Consider the following 18,949-nt stretch of genomic DNA (forward strand, 5'->3'; position numbering starts at 1 on the left):
TGTTATGTTAGCTTACGATCAATGGTCTAAAATTTCATATACAAGCAATGAAATTTTGCATGAATTATATAACTTTATGCAGCAGCAATTAACTTAATACCATCTCTCCATAATCTTTATAGTGTATCAATTCGGCTAAAACTTAGTAAAGATTTTGACAGTGAGTTGATAAAATAAATAAAGGGGCTGACAAATATGAGAATTGTTTGTATCATACTTTATAAACTTCAAAGCTATCGAGTACCTGTCAACTTTGTACTTCTAAAGACTTATTTAAGGATTCATGTTGAAGCCCGTGACTTACTTTCTAATCAAGAGACCAATCACAACGCGACATATGTCGACACCAGAATAAAACTCCTAGAGTCCCACATCAACCACGGATGACAACATGAGACTCTTCAACTATAAAACGAGATCATTCTCCCACAATTAATCCAATGACATTATTCTACTTAATCTATCATTATATCTTACTAGTGATAATTTGCTTAAACCTTTGAAACATGTAAACTCTACCTTATTAATGAGAACTCATCTACCTTCATGAACGTAACCGAACTTAGGGTGAACTACATATATCTTGTATTTGCTTCCCTATCGCTATCTCCTTACATATTATCATCACTTGAGGACCAAAGCAACCTTGTGAAGGTCACACCTCATTTTACGTTGTTTCAAAGTCAACCCGATTTTGTATATCAACAAGAATCAAAAGGAAGGCTATTAATTGCTATGAGTACTACTTTCTGTTATTGCATGAACTAATGAGCTCACAGTATATAAATGTACTTTCAAGGTTCTAGATAAAAGCTTAACTAATTTCATGGAAATCACGTTCTAGAGAGTTTTTCATTTTCTAAATAGACCTTGAAATCGTTTGTCTTAAAAGAAATTAAGAATTGCATACATATTAAGAGTGAAACAACAGAAATTTCAGCAACAGGTTACACAAATCACAAATACAACCAAATCATCCAGGGTTTTACTGTAATCAAGGGGAATCAACATTGGGAAGGGAAAATTATATATATACTTCCCTGGTAATTGAAGATATTTGGTCACCCAGAATTGCAATAGTTACTTAATTTCAGTTGCAACTCAGACAAATCCAGACATGCCAAAACGTTGCCAACCTGTGGATTGAAGAAAACGCACTGTGAAATTTCTTTTATCTGTTCTTATATCATGATTAATCAGATGGTAATTAAGATTAAATCTATGTCTAAATATGTACCAGACATATCTTTGAAGATAAGTCCTAATCTAATTTTAGTCAAAAGGAACGAGTATACACCTCACACTGAATGTTGTGAAACGAACTTTCATTTACTCTGGTGGAAGCACACTCAACAACACTAAGGCCTTCCGCAAGCAATACTTTGAGCACTCCCGAAAGAGGCAACCCTTCCTGCTCGCCGCAGCTACTACTTATCACAACCTCCACTGCCCCCAAACAGGTTGGGTGAACCATGATAGAGTACTTAAGAAAATCGTGACCCGAACTTTCATTTTCGAGACCAAAATCTTTAGAATCACATTCATACAACTTTTTAATCTTTTCCTTCTTGGCATTCAGTTCTTCAATCTTCGCCTTCGTGTGATTTATATAATTGACGGCCTCATTCATGTGCTCGGTGATTGAACGTTTTCCCTGTAACCCCAACACAAAAACCCTAGGAACATTCATCTATGTCAAGAAATTAAAACAAAATGCAATATATCCTCTTAACCCCAGGACAAAACCTTAAAAACATCGTTAATCATCTAAATCAAGAAATTAAAACCCAGCCCACAAAAGAAAATTACAGAAAAAGAATATGAGTAAATATAAAGAGGTTGATCTCGATTCTTAACCTTGATCAATTCACAGGGGAGGAGGGATCGAAGTGATGAATTAAGAACTGCCATAAGCTGTCTTCTTTGGCGTTCGTTGTCCCTACGCACGATCTTCCTTTCAGTCTTACCATCACTATTATTTTCTCCAGTATTACTGGAATTAGGTGATAATATCATATGTTGTTGCTGCTGCTTGCCTTTTCCCATTATCTTATTACGGGATGGATTCTTCTCCTCTGGAAAAACCTCATGACCCCGCATTAGATCTTCTACTTGCATCATATCATTATGGTGGGAATCATCAATAAAGGAAGTCTGGAATACCAAATCTTTGCTTTGATCATGATGATATGAATTAGGAAACATTGAACCAAGACTGAATGATTCGCCTGAGAGCCCCAAAGTTTTAAGGTTGTTTATGTGACTAGCTAGGGATACGATTGCTAGGGCTAAGGGTGATTTCGCTTGGACTGGAGGGGCTTATTCGATATATCATTCCTTAATCTAGTGAGGAGGGGCAAACGTGGCTTTCAAGGTTCGGAACCGCATAATAGAGGTTGCATATTATATTTTTTTTGTGGAGTACACTCTTTTCACTTTAGTACTGAGCCAATTATGGCCCATTTATTTTCACATTTGGTGGGCCACCGTGTCGAAAGTCGGTAGGCAGTGCACCGAACATCAGATGGGTTCAGACCATGGGCTACCAAACTTCCAAATATTGGGAGAAAACGTGTTTTATTTAGGGAAAAGAACTTTCCTTTTATGGGCAAAATATAAGGAGAAAACTTAAGAAAAGTGTTATTGGCACTCCAAAAATTACATTTTACACTCCTCACAAGTGTATTTTTCTTTCCTAATATAGAAAGTTTAGAGTGTAGAATGAAATTTTTGGAGTGCTAATAACAACTCCCAAACATAAATAGGAATTTTCTTGTTCCATCACAAAATATAAAAATAATGAGTTAAAACATAACATGTAATATTTCAGGTTTACAATTTTCTTAAGAAATAACATGTATGAGTTAAGACAAAAGAACCTAACTTTTGTTAAATTAGCTGGTAAAAAGTGTCACAAAATTATCTTAACTAGTTTTACCCAAAAAAAAAAAAAGGGTTTATCTTAACTAGTCAATTTAACTTAACTCCAACAACATTACGCAATGATCAAAATGTCTCGTCTAGGCGCTAGTCAGCTGACCATCACCACGATTAATCTTTTCATGTTTAAAAAATATAAAAAAAAAGATGCCTAAACTCGCCTAGGCAACCGCCTACCTGCCTAGACTAGGCATGATTAGGTGGGTTTATGGGCTGGTTTGGTACTAGGTGTTTTTATAAAAAGTGGGTATAAAAAAAAAACTGACCTCAAAAAGGTGTTTGATAAACACTTAAAAACAGCTTATTTTCACAGTTTTGGGTGAAAAAAGCTGAAAACGTGAAACAGCAAAAATGAGCTTATTCTCACAACACAGCAGAAGCAGTTTTTTTTTTAAAGCACATCAATACCAAACCAGCCCTAAGTGTACTGGGTGGTTTTATGACATTTGTTTGCTTATTTCTTTTATTTAAGAAAATGGCTTAGGGTAACCATTTTCACTTAAACATAAAAATAGATAACTTTCATTTTTTTTTTTTTTTTTGAAGAAATGCATTTTTTGCTTTTAATACATTATAAGAGACTTATTAGATACTTGAATAAACACTCATATATACTTGTTCCCCATGTTTTCAATATATTCTAGTGCTTTATGATTTATGTCATAATATTTTGCAATTTATATTTTCCACTACAATTATGTATTTTTTAAAAGTGTAAATAGACACTTATTTTTTTTTCAAAATTATTATTTTTAAAGGAAGGGGGAGGATCCGAAACTACTACAATAATTTAGAGGAGAGAGAGTTTTGAACCTGGGACACATGGTGGAAACCCAACACCTTATCCACTACTATAAGTACATTTTTTTTTTTTGAACAAATGATATTATCTATGTCACATCCTGGCCTGGGCCCCCACCGCTCGACTCGGCCGTATCACGATATTATCCGCTTTGGGCCCCGACCACGCCCTCATAGTTTTGTTTCTGGGAATTCAGACGAGAACTTCCTAGTGGGTCACCCATCATGAGATTGCTTTTGCGCGAACTCGCTTAACTTCGGAGTTTCGATGGAACCCGATGCCAGTGAGCTCCCAAAAAGCCTCTTGCTAGGTAGAGATGAGAATATACATATAAGGCTTATAGGATCCACACCCCTGGGCGATGTGGGATCTTACAATCTACACTAAAGGGAGGGGGTGGGCATAGCCGCAATGGGCTAGAAATAATGTGGTTCAAATTCACCTTTGACGTGAATCGAACCTAAGACCTCTCACTTACAAGTGAAGAAGAATACCACTAGACCGTAGTACTAAGTGACACATTTTTATATGTTATATAATAAATGTAATTAAAACTGTCTAAGTCCCTGCCTAGGCTTTGCTTAGTCTCCTAAGCGTAAAGCCTTTATTCGCTGACTGATTAGCACTTAGGGCCCATTTAGGACCTTTTTTTTTATTTTTTATTTTTATTTTTTACAAATCTTTAATATTTTAGTAGTTTTTCAAGAGAGAGGGCTTTAAAGGAGGGAAAATGATCATCGCCAGATCCTTTTCCTAGGGATCATGTGATTGTAACCGTTCATCGTACATTGTGCGGTCAGAAATCATTTCAAAATTTAAAATTTAAAATTAAATATAAATAGTACGTAACGAAAATTGACCGCATGATGTACGATGAATGGTTACGATCATAGAATCCCTAGAATCCCTAGGAAAATGATCCGATGATGATCCTTTCCTTAAAGGAGAGAGAAAGAGCTAAATAATGGACATGGATCCTCTCCGGATCCAATTATCCTATGGATCCATCAATCCGGACCGTTGAAATTTGATCCAATGGTTAAAGTTATTATAACTTTTAAAGTTGGCCTCTATTTGTAGCCGTTGGATCAAATTTTAACGTCCCATATTGATGGATCCCTAGGATTAGGACAATTGGATCGGGAGAGGATCCATGTCCCTGAATGATTGGAGTGTTTAATATATCTTTAATATTTAGCAAATGTTAAAATTCTCTCTCCTCCTTTACAAGTTTATAGAGTGATTATTCACCATGTTAGTTTAAACTTTAAACAGCTCTCCAGAACATCTTCAACTGAAGTTATAAAATCAATAAAACTCTATTTTAAATAGTTAAATGTAAAAAATCCATCTCCAACAGACTCTATAAAAGAGTCTCTATTAAAATAAATAGTTACTCTTTAAATTTATAGAGCAATAGTTCATAAGTTTATTATTAAAAAAATTATTAAAATTCAAGGATGGACCCGTAAGAAAAAGGAAAAGAGAGAAGGTGGTTCTAGAAAATGAGTAGGTTGGAAATTTTCTTTTTGAAATGATTGGTAATAAAATATTCGAAGTTCGTTAAAATAGTGTGTTGGAGATGAAAAGTAAAAGACAAGCTAAAGTAAGGTTTCGATATTGTTCACTCACTCTAGTGTAGCTAAAATTAACTAAACTGATGGAAATCCTCTTAAAGAGTATCTTTGGAGCAAGGTTTCGTTAGTTTTTTTTTTTTTTTTTCTTACTAAAATAGTTAAGGTAATATTGTTTTAAAGACTCTTGAAGATGCTCTAAATACAGTAAAGACACAAGAGCCTTGCCTTTTAGTCTTCAAAGGTATCATAAATGTTGACTCGTTCCTGTCACGTGCTTTCCATTAAAATATGAATAAATTTTATGACAAATATGTCCTCATAGATTATGAAAATGACCATCATATATAAAAATTTGGTATTTCCTACTTAGTTTCCCATCTTTACCAAACATAGGAAATAAACTTTGCATTTCCCTTCCCTCAGGGAAAGGCATGGGAAATGATTTCTCATCAATTCCTTTCAACGTACCAAACGCAGTTTAAGTGTCAATTTATTTTGAAAAAACTCTAAAGTGTTTAAAGACAAAAATTACATTGTAATTAAGTGGTGGATTACTTGTGGTTTCAAAACGTCTTGGGTTCAAATATTCCTCTTGAAAAAAACCTCAATAACGTATAACATCAATTTTTACTATTACCAAATGGTAGTTATAACAAAAGCCTATCCAACCGAAATTTAAGGTCTCAAGAAATAAAAACTGTTATTTGTTTGAACGCAAAAAGCCAAAAAGAAACATCAAGTCCTCTTCAACTTTTACCGACGGCAATTGGCAACAATAAGATAAAGCTTAAAGTCTTCGTCAATTCTTATTTGCTGTCGCCATGTTTAGCTAGTTCCATGAGGGCATGTGTTGATGTATTTCTGATCAGTAACCTTTTACTAAGCAACAAAGGTTGATCTACCACGGCAGCACAACCCTGCAACATGACCTACGACAGCCTTTAACGCATGCCGAGCACACCGGCGACTAAGTCTGCAATTATTCATTAGGTCATCAAGCTAGGGTTAACTAAACAATAAAATGCGTTCAAGGGCCAGTGCCCTAGCTAGTGTGTGTGTACATATAATATACATATCTTAATCTTCTATTTCCTGAGTCATACTAGGAGTACATTTTGAATTGAATTATCACTCTGTCCAAGAGTTGGCAACAATGCACAAAACATACATGAAGGTGCACACTATGTACTCACTACTAAATTACTATAAATTGCATTAATTTAGACTTGTTGAGCCACCGTTTGTTAATTAATTGTTGTTGAACATTTAAGTACGTGTTCCTGTAAGGATGGTTGTCATATTATAACCAAGATACGAATATTATTAGTCAATATTAAATCGAGGATATGTAGAGCCGCAATGGCTACAGTATCAAGGCAAAGATATGATATATACTATATTCCTCTTTTATTTTTAGCCAGTCCTTATAAGCTGAACTAAACTTTGCTTTAAAATTACTTCTAAAGCAATATATATTCATAAAGTTGTTAGCCAAATCCTAAATGAAAGCAATGTGGATAAGACCCAAGATTAGCTTCGCTGTATAGTCTGTAGCTTTCCTCACTGAAAAAGAGTATTTATGGGCAGCGGTGGAGCTCGACGCCCAGGAGTAGTCTAATTTACTTCTATCTCTGATGTTAACAAAATTTACAACGTTGCTAGACATTTATAATTGTATCTACATGACGAATGTCACAGTCGGTTGTCATGTATATCTAATACATTTTTATTTCATAAAATGTCATGCCACGTTTTGAAAAGAAAAAACTTGCGTAAAAATGGATTATATGAAATTATAATAATACATTAGGCATATTTCCAGTTACACCTATTGGAACTCCATTTTAATCTCATTTTGCCTTTTGTAACTTAAAAGTTATCATTTTACTCTCTGAACTCAAAATTGTTCAACTTTGACATGTGAACTCTCTCTTCTCTCTAAAACTTATAAGTCGCCTCTTAAAACATATATGAGACCCAACACCCAGTAAGACTATGCCACATTTGCAATAAATTTGAGTGCAAATCTCCAGTATGCGTCAACATTCAATAAAAAGAGAATATTAAGTTTAAAAGAAATTAAAGAGATGAAAAAAATAAAAAAGAAATTGATTAGCTTGGCTCACCCAAATCAAACCACACAAGACACTAGGTAACAGAACTATGACAATGTGGAGCGCATTTTGAGTTATATAGAGATGACTTTCAAGTTTTAGAGGGCAAACAAGAATCAAAATAGAGTTCCATGGGGGCAAAGTGAAACGAATTTTGAGTTTCAATGAGTAAAGTGACGATTTTTGGATTACAAGGAGCAAAGTAGGCGTAGCTACAAATAAGCTTATTTTTTATTGCCTGCTATTACACCAGGCATACAAGATATCGAATCAAAACAGATAATTGTAGCAAGTTTGGGATAAAGAGCTTATACCTTCTAGTGAATAAGCTAAAAATATTCTTTTGTGAAAATTAAATTGCTTTCTTGTTTGTTCGGGAGATTCATTTGTTTAAGTTAGCAAATTAATGTTGAGATTAATAGTGAAGTTAGGGTGGGTCTTTATAATTTGTTACTGGGATTGTTCTGTTGACTTGTTGTTTAAGTAGCCATTTTTCAGCTTTGTGACATGTTGAGAACTCAGAGATTTTGGGTCCTGTCTGCTAGTAAAACATAGGACAAAAATAAATCCATTCCATCTGGAAATCAGGATTAGTGGTGTATATGAATTGTTCTTGGCTTAGCTCTTCATTTGATGCTTCAATTATCCTTCTTCTATTAGTGAGGACAAATTAAAGGCAAAACAGTACTACGAGACATGCAGATTATAGATTGTCTTATATATTTTGTTGTCATCCCATTGAACCAAAAATTATTAATAATTTTAAATCTAAGTAGCCCATGTGTCTATATCATGAAGTTATACCGTTAAACTGAAACACATGTATAAATTGATGATTTGATCCCACCGATCAATTTTAAGTGTTTAATTGTGTCAATTTGTTAGAAAAACATTTGAGACTTTCTTTTTTTATACTAATAACATCTGAGACTTTTAATCATTCCACAACTATATAAAAACGTATGGTAAAAACATCACACACTTATTAGCCAAACGATCTATTCAATTTACCCAAATAACTATTTCCCACTCGAAAAATAGTAATACTCCATGCATAATCAATTTGTAAGATTCACAACTTCATATCACTTCAGAAGTCTCTTCAATTGGCCTGAACGTAACTTTCCAATGCAACATTTTATTTGTAAGGAATTATACATTAATCTCTGACTAAACCATCAATAATAGTTAACACTTATGAGCAATTTTTTGCCTCTTACGTGATGGGAGGAGAGATATGCACATGGTTGTATACAACTATTACAAATGCTACATTCAACATCATTAGTACAACTTGAGAAAACAATTTGCGTAGAAGAAACTATCCTTGAAACAGATTCAACATCAACAGCACCCAATTGATATAAATTTTTCATCGGAAATATGGCTTTCAATATAACACATGATCCTAACCTCCAAAAGCTCAAAGATTTTATGACCCATACTTACAGTACGTAAGGTGAAGTATGAGACATAAATCAAACAGAGCAAAATTCAGTTAATCAGTTTCACTACGAGTCTCTCCCATGAAGAAAACCCACAAACTAATAGACACTCTTCGAACCATATGGAAATGTTCAGGTAGGAAACGCAGCTAATTAACTACACGTATTTGTTGTTACTTGAAAAATGGAGTCAATGATAACAGACTTCAGTCAGAGTCTGCTGCAACCCAGAAAAGTCTATGCATGTTGGATCGCTAACCTGTGAAATTACACATAAAGAAGAATGAAGTAATCTTGAATTGATCAGATAACTAGTTAAGCTGATGTACTACCTCAGATTGGATGGTGTAGACAAGCCTTTTGTTAACTTGGGCAGTAGCACAGCTGATTACACTGAGTCCTTGTCCAAGAAGTATTTTCAGCATTCGTGATAGGAGAAAAAACTGCTCCGCAGATCCGTCGGTACTGACTACAATCTCAACGCCGGCTAAGCAAGGGTGGACTGCAACTAGGGTACTTGTTGAAGTTGATGAGCTACCACTGCTCCCATGGTCTAGATTCCTAGCACTCAAATTGGACGAGGACCCCATCTTTAGCTCATCTCTCTTGGCACCAAATATTTTGATCCTCTTTTGCAGGTGTTTGATATAATTCACTGCCTCGTTCATATGATCCGCTAACGAACGCTTTCCCTAACAGATTCCAACAACACGATTATGGTCGAGGATAAAGCCCTAAACTTTGACAAAATTGATGAAAACCCAAGAAAAAATTTACAAAGCAATGCACAATTACCGATCTTTTTCCCCAAAAAACGGCCGTTTAATAAGCAAGAAATAATTTTTGGTGCCTAGGGTATTTTAATCACAAGGAAAATATGCTAAGTAGGGAGAAATCAAGTAAAAGAAACATTTAAGGTTCCATCTTACCTTGATAAATTCAAGAGGAAGTACGGATCTAAGTGATCCATAAAGGTTGGCCATTTCTTGCCTTCTTTTCTTTTCAATTTCTCTATGCATCATCTTCTTTTTCTCATCATCATCATTTGGCTTATCTTGATTTTTCGCACCATATGAAGTCGGCGCTAATGATGATTTTCTCCGCTGGCCTCCTGTATTAAGGTTATTGAACATACCGACATCCATTGAAGCAGCGTACATGTGACAAGAACAGATCTTCTGAGATTCTATTTTGATCGAAGGAATAAATAGATGAAATACAGAAGACCAACTCTCATATTTCTTTGCTGTGAAGAAAACATTGTATATTAGAATACTCAAAACGCTCTTCAAGGGTTTTTTTTCTGAGAGTGCAAAAGAAGGCAAAGTAGTTTATCCGTTAGTTAGGGTTTTAGATCTTCGAATAAAAAACTCACCCAAAAATTCTCTTCCCTGCCCTCGCTAATGGCCTCTTTATTTTAAAAAGTCGCTTGTTGGGAACTCTGCTTGTGTTGAAATTAACATTGCAAGTTGCAACCCGGCCACCCACAACTTTTCTCCGCTATGCCCCCTTCAGTTTGTTTCTTTTACTTTTTTTTTTTATTTAACCTAATCAAAATTCTTCTTTGCTTTACAAAATGCGAAAATTCTACTGTGCATAAGAGTATTTTATAGTTTAGGATTTTTGGCAATTAGATCTTAGTTGTTTTTTGTTTTTGTTTTCTTATAAAGAATTTAGTAGTAAAATTTTTGGAATATAAGATGCTTCCAAAGCACCATAGAAAACTCGGACAAAATGAGCGAAAGTTAATACCCAACCGAAGATGATTAAATTTACCTTAGATTGACTTCAATTGTCCTTCTTATGATGCCAATGCTGTTGACTTTGTTGTTTAAATAAAGGAAAAAAAAAAAAAAAGGTTGTTTCCTTATAGATGTTTCCAAAGCGTGAGAGTACATGACCTAAAATCTACATTGTTAAGGCATTGAAACTTGAAAACCAATTTATAAGGCCCATGTGATGGATCACTTGCATGATGATATTGTCATTGCCTCAAGGTTCAAGCTACGTACGATGATTCGCTAGTGTGAAAACGTCTAATTAAGCCGCAGCATTGAACTAGTTTTAATTTGTTAGTTAGGTGTTATACATGCCCAAGTTGACCTTGACTGTTAATTATTTGGTTGATAGTTGGTAAGGGTTACAAGTAACACGAAATCAATTATAATATTTGGATCATGGGACTCGTGGGTTTTACATATTATATATATATCTCTGCCAACTAGCAATTTGATAGTGTTCCTTCATTTTCTTTTTTGCCTTTTCTACCCGATTTGACCTAATAAGGTAAAAGTCTGCAATAAAAATATGTTTAAGTTTAATGATAATAATATGCTTATTGTAGTTGTCATTCAATACTACGGTATGGTGGTATTCATCTTCACTTAGAAGTGAGAGGTCTTAAGTTCGAATCTCGTAGATGGTGAATTTGATATCATATTAGGCTACCCATAAGTGAAAGAAAGTGCAAATAGATGAAGGTTAAAGATTAATTAGAAGTGATTATCTAATTCTTAAAAGGGACACTTTGAAAGCGGTCCCTAATCAATTCAAACTTTAGACTAAAATCTTATATGTTCTAATTTTTTTTTTTTATTTAAGTCCCGAACTCTTAATACACCATACATTTCGAAATTGTTTTTTTATATCATTTAAAACAATTAAATCTAACAATTTATGCCAATACTATGAATGTATGTGGTTTGTGTAGGGGGAGAAACAAGAGAGGGGGAGGGAGAGAGATACATGAATACCTACTACCTAGCTTTGAATACCAATTGTTTTTCAACGAAGAAATTTGAAAATAAATTAGTTTTTTATTTGAATATGAAATTAAAATTTTGAAGTTAAAAAATAAAATACCAGACATGGAGATGCATTATTAGTAAAAAAAATGATGTGAACAAAGTCCAAAGATTTTGATCAAAAACTAAAAATCAACAAGATTCATTCATCTAGCATTGGTAATTAAAGATTGGAACCTAATTTTTCCTTCTTAAAAATAGTGTAAGAAGGGTAGCGCGTCAATTGTGATTATTGTTATGTATTTATAACGGAAATCTCAACTGTTTTTTTATATGTAACATCGTCTTCAATGAAGATAAACAAATTTGAGATGAAAAATAATCACATTTATATCTCACTTTGGAGATGCTTAATATATAAGTTCAACTCCAATGAGAAAAATGTATATTTAATCTCATTTATTTTTCTCTTTGATTAGCAAATCCACCTCCTAATGGTGTAAAAAAAGTGTAATTATACATTTTTATTTATATCTGCCGATAAAGATGAATAATTTACATCCTCTACATTAGGGAGTTTTCAGGCAAAAAAAAAAAAAAAAAAAAATATATATATATATATATATATATAAAATGTTACTTTCAAGACATTTTGCATCAACAATTTGGAATGCTCTAATATATACATTTGTTCATATCCACAATAAATAATACATGTTTGAGGATTAAATAATATACAGTATTTCATGGACATTTTTTTTAGTACAACGATATACTTTACATTAAAGGGAGGAAAAGTTCGGTTAAGCCACACAATGGACAATTTAATTTGGTATCGAATTCGCCATCTATGAGATTTGAACCTAAGACCTCTCACTTACAAGTGAAGAGAGTAATAACACCAAACCCTAGTACTGAATATTTCATAGACATTTTAAATGACAATATTTGCTTGATAGTAGATAACTATTTGCTTTTAATTTGCTCACAACGTGGTGCCCAATTGTGACCATACCGGGGAATTTTCCAAGTAATCGAAAGCATATGAATGTGGGACATCGGATTGAATTTATATTGAGGACATCATGATCTAGACCCATTTCAAGTTGAGGGATTAGGGCTTGCAACGGGACACTAAAGCTTACTTTGGTAGGGATATATAGTACGTACTAGGTCACGTCACTAAGCATTTTCCATCTCAATATTTGTAATTTCATAAAGTCTATCACTCTCTCTCTCTCTCTCTCTCTCTCTCTCTCTCTCTCATTATATTTTTATTTTCTACATTTATACAAAAAGCAATGCAGATGTGATATGTCGAAGCATTACCTTGGCCCTATTAAGAGATGGTAACGCATGATGTGTGTGTGTGTATAAAGACATGCTTTGTTTAGGATAGTGTTATTTACATAATTTTTCTTATCTTTTACATCCACTTATTAATTTTTTATCATTAATTATTTTCGGTTTAGTCAATACACAGCTAAAAATTAAAAGGAATATGAAAAGTAAAATTTAGTGTGTGATAACATTACTCTTTATTTATAAGATAATCCATGGTTTGGTAAGGTAACTATGATTTGATGATAAACTTAGACAGACAGTACCGTCTTATTCCCATCTCAAAGAGGATCGAGGATCCCATTCTCATCCCATCAACTTGTTGAATTCATCATATGACAGTTGAATAGTAGTCTAAAATGTATCAAAACAAGGGCACGGCAGGTCAAACCTAAGGCCCATCAAACCCACGATTCCAATAATATGGGGAATAAACAATTTGATAAATTAAAAGAAATGCAAAGTGTCTCTATCATAGAGAGTAGAACACAATATGTCATTGTACAAAAAAGAGATTTTATGTTAAAAAAAATTAATAGCTTGAAAAATGAAACCTTTTTTTACGTGTATAATGACACGTAGTGTATCACCTATATTCAAGCACAATGAAAATTTTCTCTCTCTTATAGAAATGTTTGAGAATGAAAATCACACCATTACTAAGTATTAGTAACTCATGTATTATAATATATATAGGTTTATTGATATTCCATCACTTAATTAGAATATAGTAAATTATAAACAAGTTCACTTGTTTTAATTAAGTGAATAGACAATATCATTTGACGAAGTGAGAGCACAATATCATTTGACGAAGTGAGAACTATACTAAATTTTTTCTAAAATTTTGATCATTTGATTACCCATGACGGAGACATGGAGAAAACCCAGCCTACTTAATTGACCATTAATCATGACATGTTGCCTATAACGAAGCTGTAATCATTTGTAACCTATTAGGCACTTAGCTGACCCAATTATATATCTGTTGCCCATAACCAAATAGTAGTCATTGTTTAGAAACCAATAAATTAATGACAATGAACTTCCAAAGTTTTGTTCTTTTAATTAGTTCTCTCAATGAACTATCCTTGTGTACGCAGCTTTCAAACCTAAAAAGTATTTAGTCCTAGTGAGCTCGAAGCAAAATTATTTAAACCTTTGCCCGTCTGCCACCTGATAAGGTTAGTAAAGATTTTCGTGTGCAATTTCTTGCACAATGTACTTGTTAAGGACAAATTAATAATAATTGATTAGCAGTAATCGCAACCTAAGTGGTTCATAACGATTATTCCCTTACATAAGTATCTATAGCTCGCAATTATAACCACTAAAAATACATATTATAGTAGATTTGATGCTTGATTTTGTCAGGAAAAAGAATTAGGGAAGGCAGCTTAGCTGTTTCTTGGACCATTAATAAAAATAATTTTGTTTCAAAATGCACAGTATCAACAACTCCTTCGGCCAACTCATAAAGTAGAGCCCAAAGAAATCTTGTTCTTGATACTGTTGGACGTTATGCTGTATTATTTGCTACCTTTCCCCAAGTACTGTTCAAGTGCATGCATGTACAATATTATCCTCCTTTTAATAATTAAATTACGTACTTGATTACTTAATTAATAAATTATACATTGTATTACATACTTAATTACTTATCTTCCAAAAAGAATAGATCAGTTAAAATTCTTCTAATTAAAAATAATAATATTAATAACCGAGATACAATGATCACTCATCAAGTAACACAGTTTTACAACATGTGTGATTTAGGTATGACATCCACCAAATGTGAATGCAATTAACTTTTGTGCATAAGAACAGTGCCAACGAGCATAATTTAAATTTTTTGAAGGGGCCGGTGAGGTCACTTCTTTCTCACCTGTACTCAAGTCATCTTGTATCTGAACTGAAGAGAGAGTGTCAAACTTGAAAGAAAGGAATCTTTGGCATCTTAGTTAGGCCCATCAAAGATTGATCATATCTAGTTCTTTAATCCTCCATTGCAAAATTCATAGAAAAAAGACCGTTCAATGCATCTGAATTTTTGGTAATGTTTCCTTTACAACAAAGCAAGAAGCTGGTCTTCCAGATTTCATCTAATCCTCATCATCACCAAGATCACACAATTTCAGAAGATCATGGAGTTCGTGGGTAGGGCGACAGGGGAAAAGGCCGGCTGCAGAAATTAGGGGTTACTTTGGACTATATGATGGATCATGATCACAATTCTAATGATCATAACAAGAAGAACAAAACGTTGATGCATAGGGAAAATGAAAGGCAGAGACGGAAAGAAATGGGTACCCTACATGCTTCACTTAGATCCCTACTTCCTCCTGAATTTATCAAGGTGAGCTCTCTCTCTCTCTCTCTCTCTCTCTCTCTTTCACACACACACACACACACACACACAAAAAAAAAACATGCGGCTAGCTGCAAGAACGACGACTAGGGTTACTTACATATATTCTTTTCGAAAGCAGGGAAAGCGTTCGATATCTGACCACACGAACGAGGCTGTGAATTATATAAACCACATCCAGAACAGAATCAGGAGGTTAGACGCCAAGAGAGCTGAACTGAAGAAGGTTTCCAATCTAAGTAGCTCTAATACTAGTTCTGACGACCATGGTGGTGAAAGTTCCTATAGGGGATCGCTGAGCTGTTTCAAAGTCGACCCATGTTGCGGTGGGGTGCAAATCATGATCAGTACTACCATCGGCTTCAGATCTGGAGAGGAAGGGTTACCCTTCTCAATTTCTAGGGTTTTGGAAGTGCTTCTTGAACAAGGGCTTTGTGTTGTGAGCTGTGTTTCCTCCAAAATAGATGACAGACTCCTTCATACGATCCAGTCCGAGGTACTTTATCAAGTTCTCCTAATTTATTGGTCAATATATTGTTTAGGGTTTTGAAATTGCCGTGTTCGTTAAAATTACTACAATCCTTCTTACTGCATACATCTTAGGTGAATGATCTGGAGAGTATCGATCTTTCTGCGCTGGAACAGAAACTAGCCGAAGTGCTTCCACAATCTAGATGAATATCCAAGTAACTTAAAACTTGTGTTCCTTCATTTTGGCCTTGGACTCCCCAGTATGGTGCTCCAATCTTATTTTTGTTCCCCAGAAAGATGAAAATTGGAGCATTAGTCCCTGAACTTGACCCAATTGGAGATTCGGTTCTCAAACTAAAATTCCTTAAGCATTGGTTCTTTAAACTTGTCACAATGTGAAGCAATGATCATTTTGGACTGTTATTAGAGCTTCCATCCCTTATATTTACTCCTCACCCCCTCTAAAACCCTTTTATTTTGAACATAAGTTATACTGATGTTACAAAAAATGACCATTGCTCCACATTGAGACAAATTTAGGATATTTTAGCTCAAAATTTCAATTCGGTCAAAGCTTAGGGGAAATGCTCTAATTTTCTCTTTTGAAAATTGGTGATGATGCAAACGTAAGTTCTTACAGTTCACCTCGTGTTATTTGGTTTAAGTACTTACCGATATCGTTTCAATTATCTCTACTAGAATATGGAAGGCAAACAAAACCTTTGTGATTGATGAAGCTTTTTGAACTTTTTTTTTTTACAAGATAAAGTTATGGAATGCAAAGGCCATTGTAGAAGAACTTCACTTTGAGCGTGTATATGTATGTATATGTAATTTTGAGTTTAGCTATGTTTTGCGTGCTCAAATATTCTCCATTTGACATATCTAAGATTATCGCACGTCTTTGGCACACTCTCATCTGTATGTATATATGCAAGGTCGTAGCCAGTTTTGCATATGGATGCTGGACATGTCTCTAAGATTATCTCAAAGTAATGATCATTGTATGCCATTTTTGTTTCAACCGAATATAAATTCCAAACATGCTGATCTTAACTTTCAATTCATAATATATCACAGAGCTATTTTGATGTAATATTTACATGTTGAAAGTAATGTTATCAAACAATTTTTCTCCTCCTGTACACTTGATTGTATAAATTTTAGGTAATGTTAGGGAGATCAAATTTGGTAACCTAAATGATGCGTTTGCTGATGATTGAATTATTACTTAAGTGTTGATTAACGTACTTATTTTCTGTAAGTGACACATCATGAATTTTTAATAATATAACAACCACCCATCCTTATCCACCATGTGGAATGAGTTGCATAAAACCTAAAACGTCACTGCGCTCAATTTTACGCCAAATCTTTCATTAGCTATGAATGCTAGAATACCATTATGCACGGTATGAAACTTAGAACGCCACTGCGCTCGGTTGTATGAATCCTAGAACGCCACTTGATTGTCTAAATTTTTAATAATATTTTGATTAAACAAATCAAAGAATTATCGAGTCAACTAAATAATAAATTGTAAATGAGAGGTCTTAGGTTCGAGTTGAATATTACGGTCTGGTGGTATTCCTCTTCACTCGTAAGTGAGAAGTTTTAGGTTCGATTCTCGCTAAAGGCGACTTTGAACCACATTATTGTTAGCTCAATGTAAGGCTAAACTCACCCATTTTCCATTTAATATAGATAATACCGTTTGTTCAACAAAACAAAAAATATTCCCTAACTCAGTCTCTATAAGTTATGTCAAGGGACATGCTGTTTACAAGTATGAAGGCCCATCATCACCATCTACAAAATCAATGGGCCCATTAGCCCCTATTTGAATTGCCAACTTCGGGCCCAATCCATTCCATGGGCTTCCATTCAGTCATCAGCCGAAAGACTTGCAATGCTAGAAAAGTTCATTGCTTCCAGCAGACACATCGGTCGTTCGAGGCGAGTCATCAGCAAGTCCTCCCCAAAGCCTCTCAGAGAGCTTCCCTGGCTAACATTGAATGCCACCGCGCAGCTCCACTGTTATTTTAGCTTCTCAAAGCACCTCAGATCAGTCGATATATGATACATTCGAGAAAGCCTACTCCGAAATCTCGTCATGGTTGGAAGACAACTAGAACTCTCCAAATCTGCTCACCTCGGAATCCCTTCTCCACATATTTCACCACACATCAAAAGTCACCTAAAAATCGGAATTACTTGGAAAAAAAAAAAAAAACAATTACAAAACGGAGCATTAGAACACCAGTCTGTTCCATAGTGACACTGTTGACCCTAAAAACTACCAACCCTACGTGGCGCGTAGACCGAGTAATTAATAAGCTAACTATGTCATTCAGTTGTGTGCAGGGCATGCCAACTCGTCGGCCAAGCTCGCCCGGGGCGTAAAATGTGTAGATGTTGCGTTGAGCACGCTGCTGACTTCTTGATCTTGCAATTGCGGCCGAGGAAGGAACACGTCTCGGCCTTCTGGTTCTAGAGTCTGAAGATAATGCTACTAGTTTTGCGAAGTTCAATATCAGATTCGCTTTCAATTTGCCGAATATAGTAACCTAGTAACACCTCACTTTGCCAAGAAGGCTGATGAGATGACCTCTACCAACAAGGACTTGAAAATCCTTGTCGACCGAGACTTGGATAGGTAATTAGTCAGCCGAGAAGCAGTGTTGTTTATCCAAACTGAAGGTGCTCCTTGATCCAGTGATTCTACGGCTCCAATGTTGTTTATCCAAACTAAAGGTGTGTCGGCGGGAAAAAAAAATAAAAATCTCAAGATTGTTGAGAGGTTTAGTGTAAAACAAAAGTTTGCATAGGACAGTTTGTGTGTTGATATGAAGGGGACTTTTTAATTGTCTGCCTCTCGATATTTATAGAATCAAAACTCTTAGATATGTTGTAGAATCCTAACCGTGAACATCCAACCATCTTTGATGATAAATCACAACCATCCTTTATCCCAATCTCAATTGCCGCGCCATCAGGTGAAATCACAACCGGATAAAATGGCATATGCCATCTTTTATCCCATATTTTCACGTGCATGGGTTCATAAAATAAACACCACCTTTATTGGCTAATTATCCAAGCAAGTTACCATGTGCTGGATGAGTAACCTAATCTCCTCCACCTCGT

The 18,949-nt window shown here is 34.7% G+C and overlaps 3 protein-coding genes across 3 annotated transcripts; 1 reads left to right on the forward strand and 2 right to left on the reverse strand.

Annotated features, from left to right (window-relative positions):
* Positions 1-864: 864 nt before the first annotated feature.
* Positions 865-2,382, reverse strand: LOC125468931 (transcription factor bHLH120-like). Its single transcript, XM_048565724.1, has 3 exons — positions 1,858-2,382; positions 1,298-1,654; positions 865-1,136 (listed from the first exon to the last, which is right to left on the reverse strand). Exons 1-3 carry the CDS (start codon positions 2,203-2,205, stop codon positions 1,062-1,064), a joined length of 780 nt encoding a protein of 259 aa, XP_048421681.1. The 5' UTR covers positions 2,206-2,382; the 3' UTR covers positions 865-1,061.
* Positions 2,383-8,539: 6,157 nt separating this feature from the next.
* Positions 8,540-10,875, reverse strand: LOC125468948 (transcription factor bHLH120-like). The gene is made up of 3 exons (XM_048565775.1): positions 9,808-10,875; positions 9,211-9,570; positions 8,540-9,137 (listed from the first exon to the last, which is right to left on the reverse strand). The coding sequence occupies exons 1-3, from the start codon at positions 10,036-10,038 to the stop codon at positions 9,069-9,071; spliced, it is 660 nt and encodes a 219-aa protein (XP_048421732.1). The 5' UTR covers positions 10,039-10,875; the 3' UTR covers positions 8,540-9,068.
* A 3,949-nt stretch (positions 10,876-14,824) lies between these two features.
* Positions 14,825-16,235, forward strand: LOC103964597 (transcription factor bHLH36-like). Its single transcript, XM_048565757.1, has 3 exons — positions 14,825-15,319; positions 15,453-15,827; positions 15,935-16,235. Exons 1-3 carry the CDS (start codon positions 15,176-15,178, stop codon positions 16,007-16,009), a joined length of 594 nt encoding a protein of 197 aa, XP_048421714.1. The 5' UTR covers positions 14,825-15,175; the 3' UTR covers positions 16,010-16,235.
* The last annotated feature ends 2,714 nt before the right edge of the window (positions 16,236-18,949 follow it).

Source organism: the organism of the source record quoted next, unplaced genomic scaffold (assembly GCF_019419815.1).
Source record: "Pyrus x bretschneideri cultivar Hongxiangsu unplaced genomic scaffold, Pyrus_bretschneideri_v1 Contig4, whole genome shotgun sequence".
Lineage (NCBI taxonomy): Eukaryota > Viridiplantae > Streptophyta > Magnoliopsida > Rosales > Rosaceae > Pyrus > Pyrus x bretschneideri.